General features: G+C 39.3%; 1 protein-coding gene across 9 annotated transcripts in view; it reads right to left on the bottom strand.

Annotated features, from left to right (window-relative positions):
• Positions 1–14974, bottom strand: part of DTNA (dystrobrevin alpha) — a 388958-nt gene that overhangs the window by 20219 nt on the left and 353765 nt on the right. For 4 of the 9 annotated variants that reach the window (XM_027127718.1, XM_027127722.1, XM_027127724.1 and 1 more), the window contains 2 exons: positions 11941–12054; positions 5648–5744 (listed from right to left, as the gene is read on the bottom strand). In XM_027127718.1, the coding sequence (XP_026983519.1) occupies positions 5648–5744; positions 11941–12054 (211 nt within the window). Of the gene's footprint in view, positions 1–1194; positions 3834–5647; positions 5745–11940; positions 12055–14974 lie in introns of those variants that run through there. The other 5 variants (XM_027127719.1, XM_027127721.1, XM_027127717.1 and 2 more) reach the window with 4 other exon arrangements.

Here is a 14974-nt window from a genome sequence, read left to right as displayed (position 1 = left end):
GGGCAAGGCGTGGGGATTGTGAGGGGCACTGAAGACACAATGGGAAGCCAGTGGGGTTGATGCAGCAGGTTCTCTGTGGGGAGTGGAGTGGGATGAGGCTGAGAAGGGGTGGAGTCAGGTTTGGGGGCCTCCAGTGTCATAAAAGGGGCTTAGTCTTTATCGTGAAATAAAGCGTCATTTTCTAAGGCTTTTAAGCACAGAAGCAATTTTTACTTTTCTAGAATTAATTAAACAACTCCTAATTTAAAAGAAGTATGAGAGAGAGAGAGAAAGAGAAAGAGAGACAGAGGCTAGGAAGGTATGCTTTTGAACACAGATGTTAGTCCTAATATTGCAGTTGATTATTTATGATGTGACTGATCCCCACCTGCCCTCATTTTTGATCGCTTCACTACTCCATACAATACCCATAAGAGAGGATGAGCAGGGGAAATAATGGAAGGTGAACCTAAACTGTTAAAATCTGTCATTTCTGGCCTGTTCATGTTCCATAATATATCTGGAAGAAGTAGGAACCTGAATGACTATGATTTCCCGAGTTAATTGGGCCATCCAGTAGTAAATAGAGAAGACAATGGGAGCAGGAGATGGAATTTGAAATGATGTGTGACTTTCTTCCCTTGACTGAGACAATTAACTAACAAGTTAATGTAAGGAAGAGAAGCGAGTGTGTGTACGTGCGCATGCGTGTAAAATGTGGGTCAAATTAGAAAAGTTTATACCTTCTCCTGTGTATATGTATACATATATACATACATTTATGCTTATATCTGACTTGCATATAGTATTTCACAAAGTGGTTCCACATTTGTTATCTTTTAAAATCTATACAACAACCCTGTGAGCCATGTATTATCGGTATGTTTGAAATAAACTGCTAGGAAGTTAACTGACTTATTCAAGATCTTATAGTTGTAAGTGAGGAACTGGGACCACCATAACTCAGGTCTAGCTCCAGTAATGTTTCTTAGAGAATTATTATTGAGACCCTACCTTCTGAACTAAAGGATACTTGGTTTTAGACCAGGTCATAGTATTTGGCACTGGAAGGATACCAGAAACTCTGGAATATGCTGTCACTGTTATTATATCCCAGCCGCCTTTGTTATTAAACTTTTTATGAGTGTTCTTTTTACGGTTCCTTCAATAAATCTTACAAATACACAAAGAAGAAAGAGGGTAGGATAATTTCGATTCAAGTTTGTAAAAAAAATTTATTGCTTATGATACCATAATCATCATATTATATTACAGGCACCATTTTAAAAAAAAATTCATGTTCTCTCCTCAAGGGGAATAAATTCATGCATTACCTCTAACAAGAAACAGCATAAGTAGGAACTATATATACCAGTATAATAAAATACATTGAACCACACAGACTTATGATAAAGCAAGTAGAGGTTATTAAATCAAGCACAATTTGTTGTGTGTGGTGTCTTAAATCTGATTTTACAAAGAGAATGTCGCCAAAGGGGAAAGGCTCATAAATAAAAACAGAATTTAGAAGCAGATGCCAGACTAAAACTTCTAAATTCTCTCCTTAGATCATGTTATACCATGAGAAGTCTATAAATTTGGATGGCATTTGTTTATTTCCTTGTAGAACTGCCTCTGCAGGATTGGGACATATGGGGTTCTGTCTTTAATTTTCACTGAAGGTCAGTATAAGAATCAGCCACACGAAATCTACTGCGTGTGTCTGTTTTATTATTCACTACTTCTATAAAGCTCTGAGTGAAAACTTCATTTTATATTTTATGCCAACAGAAATTTTGGTCCCTTGAGAACTGGCATTTCTGTTCTGATAAAACCACCAATTATGTTTTCCTTTTTTTTTGCCTCACTGCTAGAAAGGTCAGAGTGACACCCTGTCCCTTATGATTAGCACATTTGCATCTTCTTCAGTTTTCGGTTTTTCTATTTCCATTTTATGAAGTCACTGTTTACGTCTCTAGTTGTAAGCTGCCTTGGGTCCTTTTTGAAGAGAGGCTTGACTATGTAAGCAAAGAAATGAGTAAGACCCGCAAACACTCTCCCCACCCAGACAACGCATTGCTGACATCTGGGTGTTGCCAATAATGGTCCTTAAGTACCTAGGCAGCAGTACCCACTGCTGGCTGACTTTCAAAGATGTGGCAGCTGTTGAGGGCCCAGTGGGGAGGAACTGGAGGGAAAGAAGGCAGTAATGCTCTTATGGGCGCTGCCATGGTTTGGCTCTATGCATTCATCTGTTTATGAACTTCCTGGTCCACTGAGCCTTTCAAGAATGTGCTGCCTTGGAAATGGTAGAGAGAGGGTCCCCGAGGGAAATGGCTAAAGCAGGGCTGACTGGCTGCAGGATGGTTGCCTACTCTCTCCACTAGGAGAAGGAAGGTTATATGTGAGCCTTATTTCCTTTTTCTATGCACACACTGAGTAAGAGACAGGAAAGAAAAGAGGCTGTTTGCAGAGAAGCACCATGAGATGGCATTTTTCTTTACCATGATCTAAGTGTGTTGTACGTACAACAGCAATACCCCATGTATGCATTTATGGGCAATAATACAGGCAGCAAATGTGTGTCTTTTACCCAGGGGGACTGTCTCTCATTAAAATTTGACTTCAGTTTAGTGAAGTAATTTTTTTCACAAAATACAAATAATGTAATACATTGTCTTTATTGTCTGACATTACAGATTTGTTTTACACTTTCCTTCTTTACAGACCTTGGGAATGAAGGGTAAAAATGTGTCCAGCATTTTGCAAACATTTTTTGTTACACACAAACACGCACAGTGAATAATAGGAAAGAGAATACAGAAGAATGAAAGGTACGTTGAAATCAGATAGGCTGCGGTTCTAATGGATCCATGGAAATACCATATAACTTTTTGATAAGACCAGTAAGTGGGATATATTGTTATACACAGCTTGGTACATGCACTTGAAATGAAAGCTGCTTTTATTTTGCCATTGTTTTATTATTATTGTATTTTGAGTACGCTGCTCCCTCTGCTGGCTTCTGCAACTGGCTACATGGCCAGACAGGGGGCTTCAGTTCAGGCTACAGTTAGACAGTCAGTCACAAGGCTCCTATTTCCAGGGAAGATGTATGTGACACCTTGTGAACTCCTACAGCAGAAAGGTGCTTGGTGGTACGAGAAAGGCTGAAAGTTACCTATTCTTTGGAGATGACTGTCAACCAATGGTAGGGATTCTGGTTTGGGAAGTGAACAGTTATGGAGTACAGTCTTTCTCTTATTAGACTGAGCACGTAACGGTGAGCAGTGGGGAGCAGGGCTTAAACATTATGCAATGAAAGGAGATGTAATTGGCTGGTTTTTACAAAAAGAAGTTCCACATCTTTTCAGTAAAATGGAAACTGAACTGAATATTCACAGCATGAGGTGATGTTGAGGTTAGCTTCTGACGCTGTGGATTCTACCTAGTGTAATGTTAGTGATTGTGGTGAGTGTCTTTCTATGAAGAGAAGGGTCTGATCAACAACCCAGAAGAGCATGAGACTGGTTTGAAACTTAGACCCCTGGAGGTCTAAAAAGTTTCCAACAAGTTAAAGCGTGTTCCCTGTTCTAAAGGACATAATAGCTCTTCTTTTGATGTTGACGGTAGTAATAGTTATAAAAAATGCTAAATTTTATATGTCTCCAATCAAGCACTACATTGAAAAGGAAGCAAATTAGTATAATTTTTTTTTTCTCTTTCCAAACTGAAGCATGAACATACATTAGAGGCGAAAGCAATGAGAAAAACGGCAGGACGGCAGGCCCCTCCACTGTTAGTTAAGACCTGCAGTAGGGGACATAACTTACTCCCTGCTTCAATTCTTCTTCCTACAGAAAGATCGAATCAATAATAGTTAGATTACCCAGGGTTCCAATAAGAGCAGGTACACAGTGTGAAGGAATGAAGGTGGGGGAAACCTCAATGTGGCTTTGATGGCAGGTCAAGCCTCTTCTCCTGGTGACTTTAGTTCCAAGTCTATTTGGATATTTGAGACTACAGACCCATCTCTTTCCTCCATGCATCCAACCATCCTTCAACATGATTTCTCTCTCTATCCTGCTGTTGGTACATCCTGATACCATAGACGATGTTTAATTAGGCTACGTTGATGCCAAGATAGCTGGTGGTAAATAGACTCCTATCCCATTGCTACAGTGACAGAAGCTACAGAAGTAGAACCAGGGGGCTGTTTTCAGTTTCCTGTCATTCAGTGAAGGGAAAGATGGGATGGGCCCACTTCATTTGGTAGATTTGGAAAAACAAAAACCAGAAAGAGCTTTTTTATATCATCAAATGAGATAATAGGGCAGAAACAGCAAGAGGTTATTAGTTATCTAGTCCTGTCTTAACATAGATAGTACAACAAAAACTGAATTCTGCGCTTTATATGTCTAATACAATGAAAAGTAAATTTTGTTTAGTAAAGATAAAGCATCCTGACACTGATGGCAGGAAAAGTCGACTAAGGAATATAAAAGAATAAAGAAAACAAAAGAAAAAAGTGTTACACTTACATCAGTGCCTGGGACACAGTAGGTTCCAACAAATATTTGTTAACTATTTAATTTTTTTTAATTAAAAAATAAATAAAGAAAGGAAGGAAGGGAGAGAGAAAGAAAAGTAAGAAAAGGAAAGGGAAGGAAAGGAAAGGAAGGGAAAGAAAGAAAGAAAGAAAACAATACAGAAACAATAAATGATGGGGTGTCAGGAATATGGGAGATCCAGGGACTGAAAGGCAGGACATCTTGTCTCACAAGTGAGTTGTCCCAGAGACTTTGCCTATGTCCTTTTATCAGAAGTTTTATTTCCTGCCTTTGGCATGTCACAGTTCCAGTCCATACTGGTTCATGCTTATTTACATCAGGCAGGATGACAACAGAGCACTGAAACCTCTGCTGGGGCAATCATGGACATGAGGCCATAATTAGTCTACTTTTGGGTTGAAATGCAATTTAGAGCATACTGAAGAAGGGAATAAGATTTATGAAAGAAAGAATGTCACTTCCCAATGAGAATTATTATTATAACACTCTGCAGAGGACTTCTATAGATCATCTTATTAAATGCTCTACCTGCAGAAAAGTTAAGGAGATATTCCCATTTACAATTTGCATTTGAAACCCAGAGAAGTTATGTGACTTGCTGCTAAAGCCACACAGATTTGACAACAGTTACTGAAATTAACAAAGTTACTCCCCTTAATAAAACTATAATCACCAAAATTATTTAATGGCTGTATCTTCATTTTCTGAATTAGATATTAGCTTCTGTTTAGATTAGTCAGAATTTCTGAAGGCTATGAAATGTAAAATATTTCTAAATAAATCCAGTTTTACTACTTCCAAGGACAAAAGGAACTGTAAATGAGCCAACTGGAAATAAGTTGTGCCATGAAGGTCCTCAGTAGTCTGGTTCCAGGAAATGGACAAGAATGAGCCCTATAATTGACTGCTATCATTTGATGTGCCTAAGAAGAGATACTAAAACTGAGTTTGAAAGCACATTTTGGAGGAACTCACATATAGTAATTGAAAAAACCATTGCACATTATGTGCAAATTTCTTTTATTTTTTTAATTAAAAATTTTTTTTACAAATGCCAAAGTTGTAGGTCTAGGAAACATTTATTTGAAACATCTTACCTTTAGTAGCTTCATGAGACCTTCTAACTGGACCATTAGCTCTCTCCGGCTCTCCTGGAGAGCAGACATTCTCTGTTCCAGCTCATCCTTGCGCTGTCTAAGAAAGAAGCAGTTGTCATCAGAAACAGCATTCAATTCACTGAGCTAATCACATTTGCCAGTCTTGTGGACCGCTAGAAAAAGGGCATCTCTGGGTCTTTGACATAGGTTACCAGGCAGGGAAATGTCAAATGAATGAACAATTATAGCTTGGGTGTATGTTTATTTGTTAAAAGTCATACTAAAACAGAATTAAACTCTTATTGGATATTTACCCCCATCTACCCTGAATTAACTATTTAATGAAATCTTTTCTGAATGCTTATTAGGTCATGGGCCCTGTGCTGTGCCATTGGGTCCCCTTGAGATAATAAACAAAAACCAAATTGTCACTGAAAAAGGCCAATCCCTCAGATCCTCCAAAACCAAGGACCTTTTTGTAAATCTCACAGAAAACACTGATTACCTTAGTATGTGGAAATCAGATTTAGAAAAGTACATTTTTCATCTCTTCAATTCTTAGTATGCAGTGTGGTGCCTTTCAGAGGAGAAATATTCATGGTATAGTTTTTATAGTCGATATAAATCTTCTGGCTTCGGTTTGGCTGCATAGAGTGAGGTCAGAAAAAAAGGAGTTCCTATACGATTGTTCTAACAATCTACAAGGTTTGTGTTTGCTTAATTTTGGTTTGTTTTGCAGAACTTCTATCAGCTGTCAGCAAGAATGAAAACAATGAAGGACACGAATATTAATGATTCACATTTCTGAAGTATATTTTCCAAATCTATTATTTCATGACCATTAGTGAAAAAGTAATATATACATTTTTTCCTTGCCCCAAAGGCTCCTGTCTGATTTTGAAATATTGGAAATTATATTTTAAAAAGTGTGTGGATGCTTTAACCACGTATGTGTTAATGTATGACTAAGTATGCCTAATCTCAATGGCACAGACACAATATTAAGTGGAGCTATAGCAGGGACTCTGAAATGAAAAACTGACAATATAAAAATGTCACACTGAGTTAGGTCAATGACTCATCCAATTAAAAGATATTTTGTGGGAGGACAGGTTATGGATATAAAGGAGACATTTTTAATTTGCTTTCATATAGGCCTTCTCTATAATGAATTATGAATTTAAAACTTATAAACACATCACTCTTTTTGAAAATATTTATACTTTTGGCTTTTACTGCCATTTAAAGCTTATTCCAGAGCAATCCTTCCTTTGATTTTCTTTACAATTGCCTCTTTTCTGGATCCCGAGGACAAGGCACATCATAATTTTATAGACTTTAATGCTATCTTATTTTAGTCTTTGGTCTTCCTGGTCTGTAGTGTTCTAATTTTGAAAGTCTTGCCAATTCGAAAATATTCTTCAATGACAAACCCATTAGCTGGTTTTTCTTTGACCTTGTCTGCACATGGTGTTCCAACTACATCCTCAGAAGGGCTTGGCAGAAGAGTAGATAATGTTTCTGATTTATTTCCAGTTCTCTTCTAGATACTGTTCTATAAATTTTGGCCTTTTGATCATAAGAGCACTTTGAGAAGAAGGTTGAAGCAAACTTCTAATATTATAGGTAAGAAATATTAAGAGAAGCACCCAAAAACTATCAGAAAAAGTTAGCTTATAGTAATCTATAATTAACCAACATGGAAAAAACCTTACTTGTACATTCATCTTACAGTAGTACTCTTTCAAAACATGACATTTACTCTTTCATGCATTTGATTGAATTACATTTAAAAAAATCATTTAATAATGTCTTCTCTATAAGTGTTTATACCAGTGGTTACCAAATGTGGGTAACACATCTGTGGTGTAGCCTCCACTGTTCCAAGGAAAAATGAGAAAACAAGGACTAAGTAGTGATTTTATTTTCATAGAGCTAAAAATATTCACGTCTGAACGAATGCCTTTTATTCTGTCAGATTATTTCTAGCTTTGTGTGTGCGTTAAAACCTACTTTCTTTAGGACAGTGTTGGAACAATAGGCAAAATTTTAATATGAACTGTATATTAGATAATAATAAATAACAATATTAACTTTCCTGAATTTGATGATGATACCATGGTTATACAAGAGAATGTCTTCTTTTTTCTTAGAAAATATATACATAAGTATTTAGGGGTAAAGTGTTATAATGTCTGCAATTTACTCTCAAATGGCTCATCAAAAATGCATATGTAATTTACATATATAAGCATATATAGAGAGATGCAGAAGGGTGTGGCAAAATGTTTGCAACCTCTAGGTGAAGCGTAGAAGGAAATTCATTGTGATATTCTTACAACACTTCTGTAGGCTTACATTTTTTTTCAAAATAAAAAGTTGAAAAATATGCTGTCATTCATGAAACTTGCAATAACAGATGATGGTAGTTTAAAAATGTCATTATATGGTAAAACGAAAAGTACTCAACTTCATGTTGTTTCCCCAAAATAATAAAAAAATTAAGCTGGTCTAATGAAATTGAAGTCTGGAAACCACAGACGTGCATCAGAGATTATGATTCCATTTTTAATTGGTAAAAACAAAAAAAGTCTCTTTATATTAATAAGTTTTCTCGAAGAATAATTTTATATACTTTGAAAAGAATGCCATGTGTATAATATGATGCTTATTTTTTAGGCAAGGGATAGATATGAAAATTTATACTTGTTTTTCTTAAGATTTGTAGTGTCAAGTTGCTTCTGCAGTTTTCATTAATGTTTTCTTCATTATAGAATATGGTATTGTCTTTGCAAACATAGTTCTTTAGCTGTCTTTTAATGGTTCTGCAGTGGGAAGCCTCACTAGATCACCTTGCAAAATTTCCCTCAGATACTCCATCCAATATGGGAAGGAAAGACCTAGGGAACCACATGGAATGTTCCAGCCCTTTCTCTGCTTCATCTGTGCCTCTTGATTGCCTGTATGCTTGAAATTATGAGTAAAGCTCAATACTAGAGTAAGATCATGTGAATCTGACTTGACAATCTAATCCACTGTGTTAACCTGATACGTAACTCATCCTCTAATGGCTTCCTGTTGTAGGATTGATAGCAATATCCTCAAGATGAATGAACTAAATGAACAATAAAATGGAGGATGATAAATCTGATAGCCGTGTAGATGGACTGGAGGCTGGGAATTAGGAAAGTGTTTATTATAATAGTACAGGCAGGAGATAATTAAGACCCAAGGAACAGAGATAGAATATACCTGTGATGCTCATTGTGCAGGATCCTGGGCAAGTTATTTAACTTCTGTGAATCTCAGTTTCTTTATCTATCAAAAGACTATAATAGTAATGTCCAGCTCCCAGGATTTTGTTTTTTACAGCTACTGTATGGAACAGTGTATGTAGAGCTTAGTGCATAGAAAGTGTCAGATTAGCACGCAGAAATGTCTATCCTATAATCCTATTCAGTTGCCAGATCTCGGTTGCAAACCTGGCTTTCCACTTTCTTGTGGCTAAAGTAAAAAGGGAAATATGATCATTTAGAAAGGTCATGATGCCCTTAAGATAAAAATAAACTATGCGTTCACGAAAAGCAAAGCTCTGATCTTGCTGCCCCCATTCCCCTACTAAATACATTTCTCCTGTTGGCTTCTCAGTAAGAGGCCCAGAAAGGATGTAACAGGTGGAGAAGACCTCTGTCAAAGCTACAATAAGGAGTCCCTTTGGTGGCTTCACATGGTCGCCCCTCAATGGGAACTCAAGGCCAAAGTAACTGGCGAGAAGTCATTGTTTTGGAACTCTTTGAAAGTCTGAAATGACTAAAAGATAAAACACCCACAGCAGGTTTTCTTAACCTGGGATGTCAGGGTATCTTTGAAATCCCCAAATTGTTAAAAAGTGCTTAGCACAGTATAAATGGTTCATAAGCATCTAAAGAAATATACGTCAAGGGAGTGTACTTCTTCTTCCAGGCAGAAGAAATGTGGAGAATATGCAAGCAGGCAAGTTAATCAGCTAGGATTTAGGTGTCTCAAGCCTCAAGCCTTATGTGTGGGCCACCAGCTGACAGTGAGGGCCGAAAGTCTAGAAGTTCCCCACAGAACCAGACTCCTTAGTGTAGCTTTGAGCTAGGCTGGGGTCATGGGAATGCCCACGAGTCAGGGCCAGAGGATGGTTAAAATTATTCGTCTGTTCCAAGATAGCAACATCAAGGAGGGAAGAAATATCAGTTGGAAAAGTCATCATCAGTGAACCAGGCACATAAAGATGCCTTCCCAGATGGTATCATCCTAATGGAACCAAATACTTTGGGAAGCAAATGCTAACTGGGGGGAACCAGTGAAAATGCTTATGAAAATTCCTAGTCACCACCCTTCCACTAGAGAATGGGATGGCCAGTGAAGAGGTATAAAGAACATTCCAGGCAGAGACCCGGTGCCCTGAGGTGTAGATGAATGACTATTCTATTTCTAAGTTGGTTTATTCCGTTATATTTCTGTGTACACTAGACTTAACTTTCTTGTAAGTCTCGAGGGCCTACATGATCCTATTTGGCAAAAGATGCTTTCAAGCAGTGACTTTACTTTCATATGCCTTTGAGGAGGAGGATGTAGAACATCCCTTTTTCCTTCTTTTCATTTTCATCCCTTCTGGGTGATGGTAGTAGACTGTGCAAGAATTTCTAATACATCTCTGTGAAAGTAGGACCAGAAATCCCATACGTTGAAAAGGAAGAATTTCTGTTTCTTCCATTAAATTATTTTGTTCTTCCAAAGTATGACGTGATCTCTTCACATCAAGCAGCCCCCACGAGATGCAAGTTCTATAGGTCTCCTTTCCATAACTCAGGCCTTTGGTGGGTTTGCCCCTCTAGCCAGGTGCACAAACCTGGGGAGACTGGATCCCAGCTGCGAGGCAGGGCCTGCCCCCTGGCCAGATGTGCTGACTGCCCAGATGTTAATATGGCCAAAGGGCAGGGTTAGAGTGGAACCCCCGGAAACATCCATGACTACAATCAATAGGGACTTGATAAAATCCAAATATAGCCATAGAGAATCTGCTTAATTTAGTCTCTTTGTATGGAGGAAGTAAGTGGCACTCTAACTCTGACAAGAGTTTCTGAGAAGAGGCATCTGTACTTATTATAAAAATTATGCCTCAGAGTTAGATTTACCTGAAATATACTTGGCATCCAAATTGAAAGATGGAAAGAATGTTATACTTGCTAACTTCAAGTGCCTTATGAAATATCCATATGACATTTTCATGAGGGAGTGTCTTTGAGTTTATGTTTGTGTTGTTTACTACACAGACAGGTTTGGGTAAGTGCCGTATTCAGGGTATGGTGGTTAAGTCTGATTGGAGCCCATGGTGTGACTCTCCTTTTGCACGTGGTCACAGTCCTCATCCACGTCTTACTACTCTCTACCGGCCTGACCCTGAGAAGTGCCCTGAAATTCAGGGCTTGAACCAAATGACCTTCTTAGGTCCTTCCCAACTCAAATATTTCATGATGACAGACTAGGTAACACCAGGCCTTTAAATTCATTTGTAGAACAAGAAGGTATGAAAATCTGTATGCAAAGCTATTAGGGACCAAGATTTAGAGATAAGTTATGGGTCACAGGTAAATTTTTAAATTTAAAAAACTGTGATGATTCTTTAGTTGTTTACATGTTTGTTTTGTTGATCACTTTTATCATAAACCTATTGTTGATAGCGCAAATAACTAAAGAGAGTTGAGTTCAAATTTTTTCCAGTAAGACAGATATAGAGAACAAACAAGTGGTTACCAATGGGGAAAGGGAAGGGAGGAGTGGCAATATAGGGGTAGGACATTAACAGGTACAAACTATTATGTATAAAATAAGCTATAAGGATATAGTGTACAACACAGAATACAGCCAAGATTTTATAAAAACTATAAATGAGGTATAACTTTTAAAAATTGGGGCATCACTATGTTGTATACCTGGAACTTATATAATACTGTACATCAACTATACTTTAATTAAATAAAGAGAGTGTACTATAAAAAATTCTATTTTCCGGTGAAACATTTTGTTTCGGATCTAAAGAACACTGTTTCCTTTTCTCTGTGTCAAAGAAAAAAATAAATAAATAAACAGCCTCTTTCCCAAACCTGCAAATTCCAGCAATTAGATGTGTGCTATTAAAAAAAAACCAAACAGATGTTAGCAGCTATGGTGGCTGAGGACCGTTTTCTGGTGGACACTGTTAGACTTTATTGATGATCTCAGACACCTGTATTTCCTGAGACGCCTTGGGCTCCTTTTCTTACCTGAGGAGGCGGAGCTCTGCCAGCAGAGTGGGGTTTTGCTGCGCCTTCTCTGGAGTGGGCTGAGAAGCTTGTTCATGCTCTAGCCGCAGCCTCTGGATCTCCTGTAAGATTTCTCTTGGGAGAGAGGAGGAAGGTAAGAAACCCAGGTCAGTTAACTTCCAGGATGTCCAGGATCTAACATCTGAGTAGATCAGGGCCACCAGAACAAAGAAAGAAGGGGTCATCCTATGTGTTGGAGCAGAACCAACCCTCATTACCTGACTGTGTTTACGAGGTGTTGGCTCTAGCTAGTTGGGTTAGGGAACCATTGACCGAAACCTCCCGCCTTGGCCAGGTACGATGATAACTGATGACTGCTTGCCTGAGTTGTCTCACAACAGGAGGTTCCGATAAGGAACATGGTGCTCCCACTAAAAACTAACCAGGAGAATTTGGGAGGGGCCAAGACAGGGAGGAGACAACCAATCTCCCAGAATCCTTCGTGCTGGAATCCATCTTGGATGAGAGATGCGCGCGCCACCAGGAAGGACCCTGAGTCAGACCAAATATGGGCCAAACAAGATGATTGGCCAGAGACAACCCGGAAACTAACTCCATTACCATAAAACCTGAGACCGCGAGCCACGTGGCAGAGCAGATCTCCTGCGTTCCCTTACCCTGCTGCTCTGAACCCGGGCGCCCGTTCATTCCCAATAAACTCTTTGCTTTGTCAATATGTGTCTCCTTGGACAATTCATTTCTGAGTGTTAGACGAGAGCCCACTCTCCGGCCCTGGAACATTGTTGCCCCTTCCTGCAACAGTTGGGTGCTCTGGGTGAGGGGATACTGCCTTCATCTCCAGTACATCCAAACTAGGAAGACTCTGCAATATGTCATTGGAGCCTTCAAGCTGAGTGTTCTCCCCAGGACCTAACACTCTCTCTAGTCAGTAATATAATGCTGTGGTAATGTGTTCAACTTTGCAACGTGCACTGCTTAAGAGACAAAAATGAATCTTCCACTTATTTATGATCTCAGTCTGACACCATAAAGTACCTGCAGCTACCAAGTAAGAGATGCTTGGAAAAAATAAGGATAAATGGTGCTCATTTTGCAAAACTAAATAACCCCGTTCTCTCACCAGGAATGAAATTCTTCTCACTGAATTTATCTGAGAAGCCCCCAGGTAGGCAAAATTCTTTCTCTTTTCTTTAATATTTTCAGCCTTAACAATGTATCTGAATAAGGGTAGCCTTGTGAAGGAAAGTGCTTTTAAAAGAATTCACTGTAATTGAGTCTGTGACATAAGAGTGCTATTGGTGTGACCCCTATCAGGGGTGAGACATGTCAGTCTATTATTGATGTTGGGGCCGGGGCTGCCCTGCATTGAGGTGAACATTAGGCCAGCCATAAGGGATGGGTGACCGATGTAAGACAAATTATCCCTAAGTGAGTTAGAAGCTATTAAGCAAGGTTAGAAGTCACAGGTTCTTGGGGGAGGGGTCAGTCTCCCATCCAGCAAAACGCAGAAGAGCCCATAAGATAGAAGGAAGCACCAAGAATGGAAGGTGAACTTGGTGAGCAAGGGGGATGGGTGGCTTTCCATCTGAGAGGCTGATTTACAACCTCCTGCTTCACAAACAGGCCAGAATCAAGAAGCTAATTACCAGGGAGTCACTACACCTCTCATGGGTATGGTGGGAGCTTGGACCATAATTCAGTGGTTTTCAACTTGTTTTTTTGTCCCCCTTGGTGTTCTATAGTGGAATATTTTCTTTAAAAGAAATCTTCCATCGAAACCCAACATGTCACACAGTTAAGAAGGAACTTCTCTGGTTAAAGAAAGGGAGGTGCCCTGTGCTACTAGCTCTTCTTCCTCTTCATACACCCCTACAGGGCCCCTGAACTCCCAGAGAGCCCAGCCTGAAAATCAGTGAACTGAGATTTCCAAGATCTTGAGGGCTAACATCCCGACATTCTGTGACTTCCACTAGTTCTCCTTGTTGGTTCTCAGGACAGAACCATGACACAGCCATTTAGCCCAAGGAAGAAAAAGAGAGAAGCAGCTCTGATCAGATGAGAATAAAGGTAAGATAGGTAAGGAGCATGAAGTGCTTAGACTACACCCAGGGACTGTGCTGTCTTCTTTAGTCTTATTTAATCCTCATAACAGTTCTATTGTATATAGACTAGTATAGTACCAAGAGTTCTATTGGTACTGCTATTATCTGTTTTATGAATGAGGGAATCAAGCACATACCAGTTAAAAGTCTTGCCCAATTTCAATAAGTAGGTGGTAGCAGTCATTTGAACTCAGGCAGGTTTGCCCCAAAGCCCATATGTGTTCGACTCCTTCAGTCTTTGGTACTTGCTTGGACAGGTCTAGCCTAGGCAGGCTGTGACTTCCACAATGTAATCTGAAGAGTCCAGCTACTCCTAATACTAACTCTAACTGGCTCCTCTAAGGAGGCTCTAAGAAAGCATTATCTTCTAAAGATCATTTCTGAAATGTCTAAATGACTATGTAGGGTAGTCATGGAGTCAAGTGAGGAATTCTATCCTTCCTTGAAGCCCAGAGATCTGATTATTGGGTTAACTGTCACTTTGGAGACCATGGGATCCCTGGGTGAATTTCCGTGGTGCAGGAACTGTGACCTGGATAAGCTTCTGGGATGTGGTTCTGGGGCCTTTGGAAGGCATGAGGCCGTTGGCTTAGATGAGTTCAGGATGGACTAGATGCTCTTCAGGCACGGGGTGGGGAAAGAACTCAGGGAAAGGATGAAGCTCTCTTTCTGCCATCTCTTCTCATTTCCATTCCTTTATTCCCTCTCATCCTAAAAACATGTATTCAGAGACTGCAATCCCAAAATGCCCTAGAAGCAAGCAGTAAGAGTGGTAGCATGGTACAGCCAGCACATTCACGGGGTTTCTTGCTGATTCTGGAATCCCACATGGAGGTAGATATCCCTGGGGTATTTCCTTAAAGGAAGTCCCGATTTCCCCTCAAGTGTGCTATCCCCATGCTGAGTGGAAGCAGAGAATCGGAAGGGAAAAC

This window comes from Aethalodelphis obliquidens, unplaced genomic scaffold (genome assembly GCF_003676395.1).
Source record: "Aethalodelphis obliquidens isolate GAN/ISIS:26980383/991018 unplaced genomic scaffold, ASM367639v1 scaffold32, whole genome shotgun sequence".
Classification (NCBI taxonomy): Eukaryota; Metazoa; Chordata; class Mammalia; order Artiodactyla; family Delphinidae; genus Aethalodelphis; species Aethalodelphis obliquidens.
Note: the sequence above shows the minus strand (reverse complement) of the source record. Positions and strands in the feature narration are given on the sequence as shown.